Source organism: Pteropus medius, unplaced genomic scaffold (genome assembly GCF_902729225.1).
Source record: "Pteropus medius unplaced genomic scaffold, Ma_sr-lr_union100, whole genome shotgun sequence".
Lineage (NCBI taxonomy): Eukaryota > Metazoa > Chordata > Mammalia > Chiroptera > Pteropodidae > Pteropus > Pteropus medius.
The window spans coordinates 122,501-137,657 of record NW_024347732.1 but is presented as its reverse complement, the minus strand read 5'-3'; the positions used below and the strand labels follow the sequence as shown (position 1 = coordinate 137,657).

Sequence of the window (15,157 nt, the reverse complement as noted above, 5' to 3'; positions counted from 1 at the left end):
GGGAAGGATCGAGGACACCTTCCTGGAGTACGTGAATTTGAGCTGGCATGGGTTTTCCAGGCTGAGTGAAAGGCCCTGAGGCGAGATGAAGCTTGCAACTGATTAAACCAATGAAATGTGAGATGAGGTAGGAGAAGTAAGCAGCAACTAAGTCTGTCTAGTTGTAGGTCATTTAAAGGGTTTTGAATTTTATCCTATGAGTAATGGTAAACCGTTGAAACTCTTTAAATACGGGAGTAACTTGATCTAATCATTAGGATGTACAGTTTTTGAGGGCAGTGATTTTCTTTTGTGTTTGGTATCTTGTCCTAGTGTCTAAAATAGTAATATGCACTTTGTAGATGGCTCAGATATTTTTGAATAAATGCTGCATTTTAAATGAGCGAATACATTTGTGTTTGACAAGATTATTCTATCTGTTGTATGCTAAACAGATTGCCGTGTGAGGTGAGTGGATTGAAGACTATCTCCTGAAAAAGTCCGAGTGAAAGATGGTGATGTATCAGGGTGGTGACGGGAATGGAGAAGCACATTTAAGAGGAAGAATAATTTGGTGGTGGCATGTGCAAGAGAAGATATTCAGGATGTTTTATGTATAAACACCAGAGTGTGGCAGGGACACCTCTTAAGTCACTTCAATTTAACTGAGTTTATCCTGCCCTTTTCCAAAACGATTCTTCCTGCTGTCTTTTGGTTTTGCTTTTTGATGTCACCATGCACTTCTAGAGTCCTGCTTACTCAATTTGTCTTATTTTGTTACCATGCTCTGTGAATTTGACATATAATTTGAAAATGTATCCTGAATCTCTCTCCTTTTCTCCCATCTTAGAGCCACTTTTGTACTGGATGCCCGCATTATTTCTTGCCTAGGCTGTTGCTATCCAGTACTCCTGCCTTCTTCCCTTTTTTACTCTATTTGTTCCCTGTTCCATATATATCCATAATATAGAAATGAGCATATCATTCAGCTGCCTAAAAACTCTCAGTATTTTCCCATTGCCTGTAATGTGAAATCTAAACTAACAGTACTGGTTAGTTTTTTGAAGAGTACATTCAAATCAATTCAGTATTTATTCGAGGCTCCTGCTATTTCTTTGTCTGTGATTTAGCCACAGGTACCATACCCTGTGTGCTTTCATACTTTTCTGTCTTGATTTACTGACTCTTATCTGGATGATCACAACTGAATGCAGTGGATGTGTACACTATCATTTTTTCTGCAGCAGCTCTCTCAACCTTCCCTATAGCCTTCTTTATCATTGGCAGATATTATTGGAGTAAAAATAGTCTGTACTTAAAAACTGTAATTGGTGTATATCCTTAAAGATTTTTTAAAATCTTCTGGAATAGTCTGCCATTTAGCATCAAGGTGATACATAGATGCTTATATGCAATTTATGGGCCCTTGGTGGTGCCTGTGTCTTCCTCTGTTCTTTATACAAGCAGGAGTTACCTTTCGGTATATTGGGTGATTCGGTTTTCCTTTAGAATTTTTATCACAGTCATTCAGTGAACATTTGTTGATTGCCTGCGCCAGGGCTTTTAAACTTTTCTTTCTTAAACAGGAGACCCCTGTCTTTCAAAGGAAATCTTAAACAGAACACCAGTGCATAAAGCAGATGAACATGGAACTATGTTGGTCAAAGTGGAGTAATTAGACCCCATGCCTTTTGATATCCACTGATGGCTTGCAAGAGCCACCAAGTGACTCAGAAGCAGGAATCACTTGGAGTAAAGGTGATAACCACTGTGGAAGAGATGATATTTCTAAGGAACTTATACATACAAGTAATGTTTGGAGTTCACCAATATTCATATGATAAGCTGTCCTTTCCAAACTTTATGAAATTTGTAATCGATTTTTCTAGCTAGAACTACCATTTGGGGACTTGTTCATGTTTATAGTGCTTCCTCTTGGTGGTCTGCAGGTTATCTTTATCAAAAAGGAGAAAATTGGTTTAGTTGAGTTCCTGCTTCTACTTTTTAGCATTTCTATCTCCACGTAAGTGTGTGTGTTCTTTCAGCATTTATCCTGTCTGTGGGACTCATCCTTTGACCTCCTCTTAGATAGATAATAACTATAGAGTTACCAATATATCTTTGGCTGTTTTATCAGAAACTAGCTTTGCTTTCTTCCTTGCTTTTTTCATTTATTCTTCAACAAATCTTTATCAAATACCTGCTATTTCAGGTACTCTTCTAAATGCTGTGGAAGCCGAAGTTAATGAAACAGAAATTTCTGCTTTCATAAAGCTAATATTGTGGTTGGGAAACACTGAGAAACAAGATAGATATTTCAAGAGCTAGCTGATAAGTGCTATAGAAGAAGGGAAGGAAAATTCCTATTATTCAGAGATGACTCAAACATTTTTGAAGTTATTTTTCTAGAAATAGTAATAGATTAGTATGGATTTACCTCATTCTTTTGCCCAGATCTTAACCCAAGTTCATACTCTTCAAGGTATGAAGTCATGCTTTAAGCTGTCATCTCTGATTGCCGACCAGCTGCTGGCCTGGCTGCTGACTGGCTCATTCCAGGACTGAGCCCCTGGCCTTGTTCTCATTAGAGAAGTTACCCCAATGTTTACCTAGACTGAGCATGTCTTATTTTCTTGTTTCTTCAGAGCTCACTTATCTTAATCATTGGGGTTCAAATTTTTATTTTTCCTACCTCTTAACCATCAAATGAAATTGTATGCAGAAGCCCAATCTTTAAAACAAGTGAAAGATCTAAATGGAAATGGAAGGTATTTAGGATGAGGCCAAAGGCATTCTCCCTTCCCTGCTCTCTTCCTACCCTTTCAGCTGCATTGTCACCTCCATGGACTCCTGCCATGGAGTCATGATTTCTAGTGTAGCATTCACAGCCATTATTCATATATGGCATTATCCTTTTGTGATGATGGAAATGTTCTGTAACTAAGCTTTTTGATATGGTAGCCATCAGCCACAACTGTGTAGCCATGTACCCACAGCTGTTGAGCGCTTGAATGTAGCTAGTGTGACTGAGGAACTGAATTTTAAATTTTATTTCACTTTAATAAATAAAATTTGAATGGTCATATGTAGCTAGTACAGTAGTAGTGTAAGGTACAATTCTAGTATAATGCTAACTCTAGATTTAACATTTACTGAATGTGTTTTATTTAGTTTTAGGTGATAATAAACCCTGAGAAGACCTGGAATAAGTTCTGGCATGTAACATTGGACAAATTATCTAACCCCTCTGGGCCTCAGTTCCTTTATATAAGATAGGAAAATTAGTAGTACCTTTCCATAGTGAGATTTAAAATGAGATAAAGCATGCAGTGCATTTGATACAGTGCCTTGTGCCTGATTTTAGGTGATTTATCCTAATAATTTTTTTAGTATGTTTTTTGCTTGTAAAAACAAAACATGCTAATTGTAGAACATTTACGTAGAAGAGAAAAACCACAAGAAAAACTACTAAAATAACATATTATCCCACTGCCCATAGACAAGCAACAGAAAAACTTTATATGGAAAACATTGTGTGTTTTGTTTCATAATATGCTTTTCTTTCTGTTTTAAATGTGCATATGTATGATGACACTGATACTATTATTTTAAAAAACGGTGCCTTTGGAGAGTAGGTCATATATGCATAAGTTGCCTTATAAAGCCTGTTTTCCTAATTTTATTAAAGGTCTTAGGAAATATGTTAAGACTATTAAAGGCATTTTAAAACTGGTGAATTCAATAATTTATTAGTGTTTTTCTAGATTTATCTTTGGGTACTTAAAGTTTTCAGATGTAAAAATTCTTTTTAAATTCTGTTGGGGTGATGGAAAAAAGATATGTAGATGATTTTATCTTAAGTTGAATCTGTCATGTCTCTCGAAAGTTCCAGAGTCTCAAAGTTGTAACTATAGGCATGATTTATGACATAGTACTATATATTAACTTAAAATACTAAATTTATTGAGCATCTTCTATGTGTCAGGCACTGTGAAAAAATATAAAAATGATGTCATCATTGCCCTTAAGTAAATAAGGATCTAGTGGGAGGGACTGACCTTGTTTCTAAATGTAGTGTGATCAGTGCTGTAAGAGGGATCTAGATGGTGTAATAGGGGAATATGGGACAGTTTGGGCCGGCTGGGGATGGAAGGGTTGTAAGCAAAGAGTTTATGGCTGAAGTGACACCTGAATGGAGTTTTAAAGGAATAATGAACTTAAGCAAGCAGTGGTGGGGTAAAGAGTAGTCTAGGGAAAGGATGCAATGTGATGGAAGCCTGAGAGTGACCCAGTGTCATTTGGAGAGCTACAGTAGTTCAGTGTGGAGTTTAGAGGTGGGGATGGCAGTGGGTGGGAGAAACGAAGATGGGTCTGGAGCAGTCGCAGGAGCCAGATGGGTCACTGACATTTTTCTATACCCTATTAAGGCTTAACATTATAAAAGGTCTTTGAAGATTACTAAGAGGAGAGGAGCAAGATCTCTGATCACATCTTTGACATATGTAGTAAAATGACTGGATGTGATTTAGAGATGGATAGGGATGAATAAATAATACAGAGCAGGGGTCGTTTAATGGGCTTGTTTAATAGGCCATGTGAGAGATGATGGATGATGAGAGTTTGAATTCAGCCTGTTGAAATGAGTAGTTCTCTAGATATTTGGGTCTAGAACTTGGAAGGGATGTTAGGTCTAGAGTTATAGGTAAAGTCATCCATCCACATAATGACCGTGGTGTGACTATCACGGCACAAATGAAATCACTAAGGAAAAGGTATAGAATGAGAATTTGAAGAGGAACTGTGAAGGACTATCGAAGGGAAATACGAGTAGTTATCACAGAGGTGAAGAAAGGTGAGCCATTAAGAGAGACTGAGAAGGAGAAGCCATGGAAGCCTGAAGAAAACGAGTGTTCAAATCATGGAATCCTGAGAACAATAATGTTTTAAGAAGGAGGAAGTGGCAAGCAGTGTCAGATGCTGCAAAGATGCCAGATAAAGGACACGTGTGTTTTTTGAATTAATAATAAAGAGACGATTGAGAAAAATTTCAATGAGAGGTTATTTTGATGCCACATTCCAGGGTTGTTTTAGTTTGGATTCTTTGGTTTCAAGTGAGCAGTCAACTTAAACTAGGTTTGAGGCAAAGAGGGGATTGATTGACTGGGATTTTTACATAGTTTGGAAGATATAAACTGTAGGAATTTTAGAGATGCAACTAGCCTCTAGGATCCAGTAGAATGAAGAATTTAGCTCTATTGGCATAACCTGTTGCTAGTTCTCTTCTTTCCTTTTGCTTGTTAGTCATCTTCTTTCTTCAGTGCAGACATGCTTTCTAGACATAGAGGAGAATAATAAATAGTGCAGTTTTCTACCTCTGGAGTGGGATTGTTTTCTTTTTTCAATTCTGAAGATAAAAATTCTGAGGTATGACTGAGATTGCATATCTTGGACTAGGTGTTGTACCTGGGCCAGTCATTGGTATCTTGGGTGCAAGGTGACTCTCAGTGTATTTATAAGAATATGGTGACTCTCAATGTAGTTCTAAGATTAGACAGTATGGCAGGTCCCAGTATGGGGCGGGAAACTTTGTAGTCAGTCTCATAGGTGTTTACTACAAGTAGATATAAGATGGAATGGGAAATGAGGAAGCAGAAAAAGTGACTGTGGATTACTCTTCCAAGAACCTGGGCTATGAAAGTGATGTTTTGATGGTAACTAAACAATGACAATTAGACATGGTAGGGTTATTTTATAGCTAAATCATTGATGATGCTTCAGTAATGAGAATTGAAACTGTGTTTGTAAACAAGAGCTATGTGTTAATTTTAATGTTTATGGGAAAAATTTTTATGCAGACATACTTGTGTACATAGAAATTTATGTGAACAGAGGAAGTCTGGTTGTAATGACCAATTTCAGAATTTTATTATGGTCACTTTATTGTCAGATATATGTTTTCTGGGTACTCTTCTTTGTGTTTGAGATGATCATAAGCCATATCTGAAGAAAGAAATCACAAAAGATCCTTGAGGTCATGTAATCCAAGGTACTTACTTTTATAGATAAAAAAAAGTAGACTTCAAAGAAGTGAAATGAAGGAATCACTTATGGATACAAAAGTGCCTATCTGAAGAAGAGGGACGATTTCCTTCTTGGGTTTCTTTTTAAGGAATAAGGAAATCTTCCCTAGAACCTCTCCCATAGACCTCCTTTCATGACCCATTTTTTCAGAATTAGAGTACAACACTCACTTTGAAACCTGTTGCTGACAAAGAAGAAGAGAAGGGCTGTTTAGTAGAAACTCAACAGTGTTAGTGCATAACTAAGCTAAAGAGCTTATATTTTATGTTGGGGCCAAGGGGACACTCTAAAAGGTTTTAAATCAGGGAATAGATAAGTACAGATTTGTTTCAAAAGTAACAATCTTCATAAAAATACCTATAATAAGACACACGGTAACAACAGGTTATTCTTACACTTGCCTAAAACCACATAATAAATTAGTCAGAGTTGAATCGAATTTTAGGTCTCCAGTATTTTACCATATTACCTACATTCCATTCTCTCATTATATATTTATATGCTGTTGATGATTCTGTGTTTGTTTTTTGTCATGAAATTAGTGTTGATATCAGAACTGGCTATGATACAGTGAATGAATTTGTAAAAATTAGGAATGTAACTGTCCTTATTATTACATTTGTTGTTTTAAATGCCTTCCTAAGGAGGCATTAAAAAATGCCATCAAGTTGCTTACTATTTTCACTGATTGGGGTATTTGGGTGTATAATATACAAACACACACATATAACTACCTTATAGATGGCCTGTGATAAATGATAAAAGAGAGGCAGAAGAAGCATAATGTGTGGTAACTTGGGCAACTGGGGAAAGCTATAAGAGGGTGTGATAGCGAAGAATGTACAAGATAGGACAGGTCTTTTTAGATGAAGGAAACAATAGCATGAAAAAGAAAGGCAGAAAAGCCAAGAAATACAAAGGTGCCCTTTATAGATGGAGCATAGACTCTGGGAAAGACATTGGAAATAAAGCTGCAAATGGATCATGGAGAGGAAGGCACAAGAGAATGGAGCTCACATGTTTTGGAGCCCAGTGTGAGTAGGCACTGTACTAGGGTCCTGATAAGGTACAGAGGGTTGTAACCCCATTCTTTCTGAGGGACCCGAAGTTCAGGATAACTGCCTTGCCTTAAGGGCTTACTACTGATTGTTGAGAGAGTACGTTTGAAACCTAAAAATTCTCCTATTACGCTAAATATTCTTTCACTGTATAATTTTATTCTCTTTAAAATGTTAGCATTTGACTTTTATTCTCAGGCATTGTGTAAAGGTTCTGAGCAGGAATGTTATCAGTTCTCAACAGAGATATGAGATGGTAGCCTTGTGGAGGGTGGATAGCCACCATTCTAGTGTGCAACAGTCTCTTATAATATATCACATCCAGACATGGGACTCACTACATGACTCTATTGTTAGAACTATATTTGCCATATTTAACAGAGAAAGAAAAATAAAACTCTGTACCCAGTTTTTTTTTTCCCGACTGCCTTCTCTTTTTTGTTAGTAGTTCCTTGCTCCCACTTGAGCTTAATCCTCTTTAGTGTATACCCTCTAGCTCCCTTAACTAACACTTACTCAAATAAGACTAACTCTGGGCTAACTAATTGACCAAGAGTTTCTTCAGTTCATAACACCTCTGGGACATAGATATTTTTTCTATTATAATTGACATGATGAACTCTGATAGAAAAAGATGTACAGTCTACCAATACTGAACTTTCTTTTTACACTAATAATTTTTAGAATGTTATATAAACAAGGAAAATGTAGAATGCCTATTCTTCATACTTTAAAAACGTGTCTGGAACTATCTGAACTAACTAAATGTAAAATAATTGCCATAGACAATTATACCATACTTTTTCTTTTTACTTAAAAAAAAAAAAAAGGAAATGAAAACATGCTATTTCTAGAAGGCCCTGCCATTGAATTGGATATTGAAATGGTATCAGTACGTATTTATATATGTCACACTTTCTTCATCAGCCATTTTTGGTACATATGTGTTAGATGTTTTCTACATGAGTTGAAATGTTACCACATAAGGAAAATCTTGTTTAGAAGTGGTGTGGTTCATTAAGGCAGAAGTCAGTCCTTTTGATTATACATACATTCCTGATCTGATAGAAATTGTTTTTCTTTTCTCTTTTGTTTTATCATTTTGTGTCAATCTTTCAATAAATGTCAGCATTCTCCTGTAGTAACTGAAAATAGAAATTATGTACAAGGACAGTATAATTTTCATGAACTTAAAAAATTACATAAGAAATATTATAACTTAATATTGGTTTTACTATATCCTCTAATTTGAAATGGAGTGAAATGCTTCTGTGGTTAAATCAGCTCATTTGCTGTTTGCTATAAAAGTTTCAAGAATATATATTTCAAAATGTTTTTCTTTTTTCTTTTTTCTTTCTTTTTTTTTTTTTTTTTTAGTAATTCAAAACAAATGCAACAGAACTCAGCATACTTGAAACATATTTTCTGAATTTATCTTAAATCTTTCTACCCCAGAGAGTTTTTGTGTGTGTGAGAGTCAGGCCTGGCTGGTTATTTCGCCATCTATCTCCATCTTGGATTGATTGTACTGAACAGCACAGAATGAGTTACATATGGTCCCGCTTTGCCTAAGTTTGTAGGATCTCTGGGTTGGAACTCCATTTGATCAGAGCAAAGCTAACTATCTCAGAAATTTGGTTAATATCGAAATCCTAACTATCTACATATATTCCTGTTTGAATGTATATATTCCTGTTAGAAGTTGTGATGGTTTGCTATGCATTGTCTCAGTTGTTATTGTTCCTAAAATAATAGATGACATTTCAAGAATTTAAAATGATTTAGCTACTTTTATTATCATTATTTTCTTCTGGATAGGAATTACGTTACAAATGTGGACCAAGACATGTATTAAAAATGTTTTCAAGTGAAAATTATGTCATATCAAAAATCTTTCTAATATTGAACAGATGAAGACAGAAATACAAAGAGTGTCTGAAGTTTGAAAAGGAAACCTATTGTCAACTTAATGGTTAATTTCTCTTTTTCTTAGTGTGGGCTATTAAAAAAATAAAAATGAGTTTAAGATGTTTTCAAGTTTAGATATTGCTCAAGAACTCCGTGGAGGTAAGCAAGGTAGGGGCTGTGTCCCCTGAGGCTCGGCTATTAGCTGCGGGGGTAAACAAAGCCGTCCAGGGTAAATGTTCCTCTGGCTCTTTTCTCCCTGTTTTGGTCTTTCCTCCCTGTTTTGGTCTTTCCTCCCTGTTTTGGTCTTTCCTCCCTGTTTTGGTCTTTCCTCCCTGTTTTGGTCTTTCCTCTTTTTATTCTTTTCCTTCTACTACTATATTTATTTTTTCATTATTCCCACTTCCCAATCCCCCTCCTTCCTCTGTCTGTGCAACTGCGTGCTTCAATCTGTGTATCTGGACTGGCTTCTCTCACAGTTCAGTGTGAGTGTTAGCAGAATGAAAACCAGATGGACCAGCAGTTCTCACTGTTATCTCCCAGCCGACTCTGGCAAGCCTCCCTGTAGCCCTCCTTCCTTGGCATGACAGAAATATTTGCCTTTATTTAGTGAGACTTGTATTTGTTGCTGTACCTCTTCCCTCAGCTGCAAAATAAGTGGAAAGCTATTTTATCCCTTGTTGCTGAGGTTGGTTGAGGTGAGTAGACTGTGGAGTGAATTTAACTATTGAAGAAGTGATTTTAAACCTGCCTAACCTCTGTGTTTTTCCAGAATAAGTGATTTGCTGATACTGGTTTTGAAATGATTTGAAATAGCAATAGGAAGACAATTTTTAACAATATGATAAAGGTGGAAATGTTTTCCTTCTGTGTCTTTACCATCGTCTCACTCAGAACACTTATTCACTACAGAGACATTCATTGTTATTCGACTAGCAGTTAGAGATTAACAAATAGAGCTCCTGATACTGTTAAGTAGATTATCTTTCAAAATGCTATTATTAAAATGGTGTTGATTTTCATTTTTTTATTATATCTTCCCTAATATGATATCGACATTATTTCAACTTTTAAATATTGTGTTCTATTAAAACCCAAGTCTTATGAAACTGCTTTGAATAAAGGTGAAGTAGATTTGGTCAAAGTAGCAATTTAGGCTTTTCATTTTCTTTTAATAATTGACTTTAAAGTAATTTTGAGTAATTAACTGTGTACTCATATGGTTATCATAATGTTTTAAAAGATCCATTCTTTATCAATAGTCTGTTCCTCTATTTTTGAAATAGTCCAAGTGGATAATATCTGTGTCTAAAGCTGCAAGAGGCACCTCAAACATATTTGGGGTGTGTGTGTATATGTGTATACACATGTGTATACGTGTATGTAGAAAATAGGATCTAAAGAAACAAACAAAAATTTCTATTTTTTTCTTGGATATTTGATAAAGAGATTAAATTGAAAAAAAAATTGAAATTTCAAGGGAAAAGTCTACTTAGTAGAAAACAGTCCTGAAGTGTAGATGTTCATTGTTTGAATAATCAGGAAATTTCTCCATACCTGTCACCTAGTCATGATTAAATATGAGGAGGGTCCTTAGTTCTTTTTACTTCTCAATTTGGGACTTTTCCATTCTTAATCTGCTTGAGATTATTAGTTGAAATATTTTCTAATGTTTTTAAAGTAGTGGGTCATAAACTCATGTATTCTAAGTAAATAATAGTTTAACTTCATCATGACATATGGCATTTAGGTAGTGGTGATTTATCAAACATAGCAGATAAAATTGAAGTGAGAGAGATGTCCTGGAGATGTAACCTGGTTCATCCAAAAGGCCAGAAAACTAAGCGTAGAAAGAGGATGGGAGGTGTTACAAAAATCACCAAACTCTGGCTCCTTATGCAGTACCTTATCTGCATAACAGAGCTTCAGATTTGTGTTATTTCTGAGCTGTTTGAGAGGTTCATTACCATCTTACTTTCTCATCTATTCTTTACCTCTTGTTAATGTTGGCTTCTTTGAGTTAAGTTGTGCGGTTGCATATAACATTACCAAGGTAACATCTGCCCAGGCCAGAAATAACAATAGGATGTAAAATAACCCAGTTACAAATGAGGTCCTGCCATCTGTCCTATACCTTCTTAAATAGGGTTTGAGTAATAAAGTCCTGCCTTAAAATTTAGTAGATAAGTCTTTTTTATTGATAGAAGATTTTGGATTTCTTCTGTTTACTTACTTGTGAAAAAGATGAACCCCTCTTAAAAAACAGAGGTGCTTAAGGAGGAAAGTAACATGTTCATGGTGGCATCCTCCAGATCGGACTGAGAAACACTCCACGATGCCTGACTCACCTGTGGATGTGAAGACTCCGTCCAGGCTGACTCCTCCCACGATGCCACCTCCCCCAACAACTCAAGGAGCCCCGAGAACCAGTTCATTTACACCGACAACATGTGAGTAGGCATTTCTGCATTTCCTGTTTTAGTTTCTGCAAATAAAAAGAGAAAAGAAGACCCAGCACCAATGAATTATGCAGAAATGAAGCAAAAAAAAAAATCATTAATTTACCAGTGAGTAGATATTAAGCACAGATGTGTCATAGCTTAAGTATAATTTGTATGACTGCCAATATTTGCTTGCCTTTTCATGATTGCTTCAAAGTTGTGGTCTGCTGTGATGTCAGCGAATGAAGAATACTATATTTGGTCTGTAACTCCAGTTGTTACCATTATAACTTTTAATTTGACTTAATATGGAGCTCTTTATTTTAGTTTGTTCATTTTGACTTAGAAGATGTTAATATCCTATGATTATTTCCAGATTACTTCTGATCTAATACTACTTTCTTCTACTATTATTAATCATGTTAAAATATAACATTTTTAGGTTAAAATGATAACAATGTAATATTTGCACATACAAAAAAAAAAAAAGACTTTATACAACAGTTGCATACAGAGAACTTTCTGAAATAAGAGCCTCTTTCTTGTCTTGAACCTGTCAGACTTTTACAAAACTTTTACTCCGTTCCATCTTGGCTCAAGCCTTGTGTTCTGAATCAATGGAGTATATTGCTTTCTGTGTCATCTAAGGAAAGGACAGAATATTCTGATAGGATAGCAACTTCCCTTTCTTTCCTGTTTTGTTTTATTGTTGTTGTTGTTTTGTTTTGTTTTGTTTTAGTAGTGATAGATAGCTTTGTTTTCATCAGTCTCAAAGTCCTGGTTAAAATTGTCATCAAGGATTTGTGAAATGAATAAATGCTATCTGTTGCAGATAATACTATTTATAGGCCATGTGCCATGGAATTTATATGAATAAAACATAACTAACAGGCAAAAATAAATTCATGGGATTAAAAGGGATTGACAGAGTACATATCTCAGGCTGTTTATCCAGTGATGCACTGCCATTTAAAAGACCTTCCCAAACTTGTAAGGAGCTAGAGGCTGCAACACTGTCAAGTTGCAACCCTGTCATCATGTATTTGGTGTGTTGTTACCCAAAGCCACAGTGATAGGCATATGTCTTCTGTGAGAGGTCCTAATGAGCTATCATTTCTTGACCGTTTGCTTTGGTACTCATTTAGACAAAACACTATTTTTCGCTTTCTTGAAATTTTAAGAATAATAGAATACTTATCTTCAAACTCTTGTTTAGATAATTTATCAATATTATATTTAAAAAACGGATTTAATAAAGATAAATGTGTCAAATTAATTGATTTAATATTATAAAATCAACATTTCTTTAGTGAGAAATGTGTAAATTTTTCTAGCTTACTTCTGTGGATTATCATCTTGATTTTCACATAAATTTTATTGGAAATGAATTTACTGAATTACCACCAACCATGCTATTATTTGGATGGAGATGTACCCTTTCAATTTCTTGAGATAACTTCTTGATAATTACCATATCCATTTTGGTTTTTTACATAAAATTTGCATTTTCCCTAAAGAAGTGGTTAAGAAATACAGAGGGAGAAAATAGCCTTCTAATTGGGTGGTATAAGGTTAAAACTTGAAAGTCCCATTTCTATAAACACAGCTGTCAGTTGTGTGTACAAAACATGATTAAAAATGTTCAATGATAAATTTAGTCCCCACCAAATGTACACTTTTTCTAGGGGAGCAGTTTAGAAAGAAATAGTCCTGTTATATTGATGTAAGCCAGTGACAAAAGGCTGACATCCAAACGCTGTTTGTTCTATGTTTGAAACATTACAGGTGGTTGGCATATGTGCACATTGGAGGCAGGCCGTCAGTGTTACAGCTGACTCCATTTATAATCAGCTTCCGTGCAGAACACCCTCATGCAGTTTGAGGAGTGGACCCATTTAATAATAGAGTACCTGAGCCTGTGGTCATCCTGTGAAGTCAAAGCATTTTACAGAAAAGGCTCAACAGTTTTGAAATTACAAAATCCACCAGATTTAAAGGGAAGGAGACTCGGTTGTAATTTCCTTGTGCATTTCTCTGTAAGTTTATTTTTTCTTTCTGATTTTGTGCTCTTGACAGTAACTAATGGCACGAGCCATTCACCCACAGCCTTGAATGGTGCCCCCTCGCCGCCCAATGGCTTTAGCAATGGGCCTTCCTCTTCTTCCTCTTCTTCTCTGGCTAACCAGCAGCTGCCTCCTGCTTGCGGTGCCCGGCAGCTCAGTAAGCTGAAGCGGTTCCTTACCACCCTGCAGCAGTTTGGCAATGACATTTCACCGGAGATAGGAGAGAGAGTCCGCACCCTCGTGCTAGGACTGGTGGTAAGCAAACAGAAAGCGGCCGGTTTTCTGGGGTAGGGGAGAGTGTGTGTGGGAGATTCCAAATACAGACTCCTTTCTAACAGCAACTGTTTTTTTCTAGTAGTTTCTATCCCAGGAGATTGCTTCAAGTCTGATAATTCTATAGTAACAAGGTTTTCAATTCTGTATTCTGTACTGAGCCCCACCATGGTTTCTTTTACTATTTGACTAATAGAGATATGCTTATACAAATTTATTGTTCTCTTGGCCATAAATGTGTATGTGTGTATACAATTCAATAAGTGTATCTTCCTGGCATGGCTGGTGCCTTTCAACAATGACAACGTATTTTTGTTATGTTAATGATTCACTCAATCTAATTGGGTGCTCATTTTAATTTAGTTGCCTTAGAGGATTTTTATTATCAGCCTAGAGGAACAAGAATTTACAACAAATAACAAATACTTCTTTTATGTGTTTTCATTTTTAGGGCTAATAATATTAAAATTTTTTTTGTTGTGGTAAAATATATCTAACAACTAAGTGTACAGTTCATTGGCTTTAAGAAAACCCACACTATTGTGGAGCCAGCACCACTATACATCTCCGGAACATTTTTACCACCCCAAATTGAATCATTGTACCCATAAAATAATAACACCCTGAATTTCTCTCCCCTTAACCCCTGTTAACTGCTAATTGGTTTTTGAAAAAAAACAAACAAACATTTTTTTGTTATAGGTAGAATTACTTAAATGATTAGTTTGAGAATAGAAGTGTTGATTTGAGCACATTATAGTACATTATGTACATAATCACACTGAAAATTAGAACATATATTATTTTTTAGGGTCCGAACTCACTTTTACATTTACTGTGATTTCCTCTATGAGTAGTGGGTTTTCATTTAGGAAGGCGGTTTTTCCATAGCAAACTGAGTCATGTAGAAGCTATGAGTCATGTATTTAGTCCTTTTATCATCTGGGCTTATGGTGGAACTGAGATTCAGATGATAGGCAGCAGTTTCCTTTTTCTTGAAATAGATCATTTTTTTATTTTCGTGGATTTATTGTGGGCAAAGATATACCAGTTTCTTTTTGCCTAAGAAGTCTGGATGAGAGTCTAGTGTAGTAGACATGCTTCAAATCACAATATCTCACATTGACAAAGATTTTGCAATTCAGTTTCTAAACGTGGCCTCCCTCTCCTCTGCACTCTAAGAGCAAAATGCTTTCACATTTTCCACAATCCATCAGCTTTACCTTGTACTTCTCCAGGACAGGTAAGTGATTTTGACAGAAGAATGTTAGCATACTCTAGTTACTTTTGTTAGTCACTTACCTTTTCCTTTTTACTCATTCTTGAGTTTTGCATAATACCTAAATAAGTTAGACTG

The 15,157-nt window shown here is 35.7% G+C and overlaps 1 protein-coding gene across 3 annotated transcripts in view; it reads left to right on the top strand.

Moving 5' to 3' along the window:
* RUNX1T1 (RUNX1 partner transcriptional co-repressor 1) overlaps nt 1-15,157 on the top strand; it is a 139,001-nt gene that overhangs the window by 72,360 nt on the left and 51,484 nt on the right. For 2 of the 3 annotated variants that reach the window (XM_039877101.1, XM_039877102.1), the window contains exons 2-3: nt 11,336-11,473; nt 13,541-13,782. In XM_039877101.1, the coding sequence (XP_039733035.1) occupies nt 11,336-11,473; nt 13,541-13,782 (380 nt within the window). Of the gene's footprint in view, nt 1-9,419; nt 9,722-11,335; nt 11,474-13,540; nt 13,783-15,157 lie in introns of those variants that run through there. The other variant, XM_039877103.1, reaches the window with a different exon arrangement.